This window comes from Melitaea cinxia, chromosome 7, assembly GCF_905220565.1.
Source record: "Melitaea cinxia chromosome 7, ilMelCinx1.1, whole genome shotgun sequence".
Classification (NCBI taxonomy): Eukaryota; Metazoa; Arthropoda; class Insecta; order Lepidoptera; family Nymphalidae; genus Melitaea; species Melitaea cinxia.
The window spans coordinates 4969446-4974156 of NC_059400.1; the positions used below are offsets into that span (position 1 = coordinate 4969446).

The 4711-nt window shown below is 33.9% G+C and overlaps 1 protein-coding gene across 1 annotated transcript; it reads right to left on the bottom strand.

The window, feature by feature from the left end:
• Positions 1–395: 395 nt before the first annotated feature.
• LOC123655117 (putative malate dehydrogenase 1B) lies at positions 396–3173 on the bottom strand. The gene is made up of 5 exons (XM_045590954.1): positions 3036–3173; positions 1471–2015; positions 920–1391; positions 709–829; positions 396–628 (listed from the first exon to the last, which is right to left on the bottom strand). The coding sequence occupies exons 1-5, from the start codon at positions 3171–3173 to the stop codon at positions 396–398; spliced, it is 1509 nt and encodes a 502-aa protein (XP_045446910.1).
• Between the last annotated feature and the right edge of the window lie 1538 nt (positions 3174–4711).

The window sequence follows — 4711 nt, forward strand, 5'->3', positions numbered from 1 at the left end:
TTACTTCAGTCATGTAGTCTAAAGCACACTCGTTTTTGAAGTAAAACGTTTTTATGCACGCTTGACTTGGGGAGTAAGCTTGTGTTTTTTATTTGACTTATTTTTCCAATTCCTGACCATATATATTGACAATAGTATAAATATACGTTGATTTTTAAAACCAAATAGTGTGGTGTGATGGGATACCAGGTAGGAACGAAGTTCCTTCGGATAATATAGAAGCAACACAATTTGAAACAAAAACACATATTTTTCTTACGGTTTTAGTCTCAGTTCGGTCGCTCAGCCAAATGTCAAGCCTACCGTAAGGAACTTCGTTCCAAAAATGTCACAACGTCCTAAATAAGCAAGTTAATTTTCTTTATAATAAGTAATTATTGCATTCCTGAATTTCATCATAATAGCTTCTTTATATATTGTTTACGCTTACACGTGCATGGAGTATAAGTAACGACTTGCCTTAAGTCTGCCTTTTTAAGGGTCATGACAATTTCTGCTATTTCTTGTAAATAGGAAATCTTTACTTGTGGATCTCTAGGCATCATATAATTACTTGCTGGCCGCCATTCTCCATTTAAAAGGCACGCCGGTTGAGAAAATACACCGTTAAATGTTAGTCCAAACGATCCTTAAAGTAAATAATTTAATTTATTGATAAAAAACAAAACTAGAATAAAACTATTAAAACAAAAAAAAAAAAAAACTTACCATTACATTGGATTCCCAAACTTACAATATAGTTAGGATTAGGGTCAAAAAGCCATATCTTTATCAAAGTTAGTAGGGCTACAGCTTTGTGAAAGCTTACTCGTCTTTCAGTATCTTTCTTCTTAAATTTGCAATAAGGACCATTATAAGAAAATTGAATACAATTTTAGTAAAAAATAATCAAATTTAAATATAGATAACAAGTACATACTTTCCGGTCAGCTACTTTTTTCCACAAAGTTTCGTCAAAAAACATTAAATATTGCATCGTTCGCATTTCTGGAGTTGAAGTACCGATACAAAGAGTTGAATTTTTTACTTTTACATATCTTTCGTAAGGATGAAATGTATCATACCTATGTATTGTTGTTTGAATATCAGCCAAGTGGTTAATACCTACAAAGCCCCACACTGGAGGACAAAACATATTTCGAAGTGGTACCCCAGTAATTTCAGCGGCAACTGGTGCCATTTCCAAACCTATATCCGATGTTGCTACAACAACATTATTTTTATTGATTTTCGTTACTAAATTGGCAATTACAGTTGCATTATAACATGCTGGTCCGAGATTTGGCAAAACAACATAAAGTTTTGGTGTGGCGGTAGCATTAATTTTTATTGCGATATTTTCCATGAGCTTTTTATTTTCATAAAGCCATTTCCCAATTGAATAAGTAGACCTGTTAATGAAAATTACAAAAGTTTTAAATAAATAAAAATAGCTGTCATGTCACAAAATCAATTCAATAGTTCACTTACTGAAATGGGATGTAATCAAGAATTATTAAAAGATCTGAACTAGTTAGAGCCACTCCTATTTTGTCAACATATTTTACTAATTTCCCTAAATACTCATTGCCAACATAATTGCATTCGTGTTCGATGAACTCCATTAAAGTTTGTGAACATTCTTCGTCGTAAATATAAATTTTGCTTACATTCTGTTTTAGGTCTAAAAGACCGGATATTATGAAAAGTGCAAGAGGATTTCCTGCACCAGATATACAAATTGTTACTTTGTTTGCAGAAGGATTTTCAAGTGTTACAGGATTATCTAATCGTTCTAATGCTATAGCCTCTTGTTTTACTTTCTTTTGAAATTGTCCGAAGTTATCAGATAAATATTCAAATCTTAACGGCGAAAAATAAACATCAAATTTATAGTAAGAATAACAGTATTCTAAAAATTCTGATGCGTTTCCAATATAAACTGGCTTACTACCGGTCATTAATAGCTCTTTCCACACAATTGGTGAACAAGTATGGTGCCACTTGTTTTTTTGATTAAGTTTTTGTAACCATGGCTGGAAATAATTTATATGAATGGTGAAATAAAAATGCGTCACGATAAAAAAACAAAAATATAAATGTATAGGAGAGAACATGGGCGTACCAGCGTACCTAAAATTTTTGGACGGTGGGACAAAAATAAATAAATGTAAAAGTCGATAACAACTTTTCATTTTCACTATCTATACTCCTACAATAACAGATTGCAGCGATTTAGGCTAAATTTGCCAAAAATATCTTCATCATATCTAATATCAGTCATTGGGTTCGAGCCAGGGTGGGGGAAATACCTTACCCCACTCTAAGTATACCCATGGAAGAGAATGAGATGAATACACTGCAATAAGACTTAGTAACGTTATAAATAACGTCACCTCAACGTCACTAAATAAAGATGTATTTAAATGACACCTCTTAGGCGTTGCCGCTCCGTGCAAAAATTATTTATACGCGCAGGAATTCTCGCACTATGTTAAACTGCGCGGGAATTGATAAAGTGACAATAGAGTGTGGCATTCAATTAAATAACATTTTTATTTAGTGACGTCAGAGGTAACATCAACGGTATCGTTACCAAGCCCTGCATTACAAAATATTTTACATTCTCGGTGAAAAAAAAAATCTCATAGGCTACTTTACAGAAGTTTCTCTTCTGCTGTGTGTAAATTGCACACACAAAGTTTTTTTTTTTCAAAAATGACAGAATGTGATTTAAATTTCACATAGCATTAAGTTTTGTAGCAAGTTTCATCATAACTAAAGTTTGACTAATAGCGAAATTTAACGCAAATAAAACTTTAGCCAAAGACAAAACATGAGACAAAGGTATAACATGAGACAAAAGAGACAAAACATGACAATGAAAAGGAATTGTTCAATTATCATGTTTTGTAATGCTTCTATAATGAATTATAACAGCTTATAAATATCCCGTAGCTGGGCATAGGCTGCTTTTCCTGTAATAGGTCTAAGATTCGATCACATCATTTTTTATTATATCAGTCTTTATTTTATTAAATAAAGAAATTATTTACCATCCATTCTGTGACGGGTTTCTCGATACGTTCATAACAAAAATTTGGTAATTTTTGTGCTAAATAATCTGCGACTAAACATGTTTCTGCAAACAAATCGCATTGAGATTCACCAGCAATTACATATCTGATTCCCATATTAGAAGTGTTTTATTTGATTCACTTTGCAATTATATTTAATGTTTTAATAATAATTGATTGATTGAGTGATTAGTTTAAGTTCATAATAATTTATTTATTTTGTCTTTATGTCATAGCTGTCGTAATCACACATGTCAATGTTATTTTCTTCTAATTTTAAAATTCAACGGGGAAACGTTGCCAGCATTCTTGGCATAATTCCACGTGGACATGATTTGTACCATAAAGGGAGTCATAGACGTGCGAGTAAGTTCGCGAACTTGTGGCTCGGCGATCTTTTTCGCTGGTCACCTTAAGTACGCGTACTTTAAAACCGCCGAGTAAGTTCGTTGGCAATCCGACAAGTTTGAAATTTTGCTCGTAACCCGCCTCCGCTCGTACGTGTGGCAGCAGTGCAAGTCGTAAGCCCCCATTTTTAACGGACTTCCAAAAAAGGTGGAGGGTCTCAATTCGATTGTACTTTTTTATGTATGTTATCTCAGAAGTTTTGACTGGGTGGACCGATTTTAATAATTTTTATTTTAATCGAAAGATGATTTGTGTTGTGTGGTCAATTTGATTGTGATCTAACAAGTAGTTATTGAGTTATATCTAATAATGCATATTTACATAACTGTTCGTCTACCAACGATATGTTACTTGTCGATGTAATTGAGGTCGCTTTTTTTTCGTTTGCGAGCAAACACAATTATGTTTGCCAGATCATGGATGCTGTCCAGACGTGGTCCAAGTTTACTGTGTGGTTACAGTAGTTAGAATATAGCGACCCCCTCTCTTCCCTATGGGTGTCGTAAGAGGTGACTAAGGAATAACACAATTCCACTACCACCTTGGAACTTAAAAAGCCGACCGGTGGCAAGTTAACCATCCAACTGCTGGCTTTAAAATACACAGGCCGAAGACGGGCAGCAGCATCTTCGGGTTGCCAAAGCTCACCCTGCCGTCACCAACCCGCCCAGTGTGTTAATTATGGGCAAAACACATGAGTTCACGCCATTTTTAGCGCTAACTTGTGGAGGCCTACGTCCAGCAGTGGACTGTATTAGGCTGAGATAGTCCGTGGACGTGCAAAGCTTGTAGTGTAGATATTTGTAATTTTTGTTTCTTTTGATTGAGAAATTACTCAAAATGAATTATTTCCGAACTTTGTATCTTTTTTTGGTTTTTAAAATGTTATACGATACAATTCCTAAATAACAAAAAGCTTCTTCTGTCGACGATATCGCAATACAGAATGAGTAAGCTTCACGTGTGTCACCGACGACGAGCCGAGTAAGTTCGCGATCTTAAAAACTGCGTTTAAGTTTGTACGCTACTTTAACTATCTGTAAATATTTAGTTCTTAAGTTGTAAATTGTAAATATAAGTTCATTTTAAATTTGCACTTTAATAATAATGCATTTTTAAATAATAACATTATAAAAACTGTAGGTAAAACTTGGCCTTTTACGATATCACATTGATTAGTTGTTATATATAGTGTATCGATATTAAAGTTAATCGATTCGATGCGTTCCTAAACGTCATGCAATTTG

Excerpts from the sequence above, each read along its gene's own strand:
- LOC123655117 (XM_045590954.1), bottom strand. The coding sequence starts at position 3,173 with ATGGGAATCAGATATGTAATTGCTGGTGAATCTCAATGCGATTTGTTT. Across the intron at positions 2,016-3,035 it reads AACCCGTCACAGAATGGATG|CCATGGTTACAAAAACTTAA; the intron begins GTAAATAATTTC and ends AATTATTTCCAG. Across the intron at positions 830-919 it reads AAAAAGTAGCTGACCGGAAA|AAGAAAGATACTGAAAGACG; the intron begins GTATGTACTTGT and ends TGCAAATTTAAG.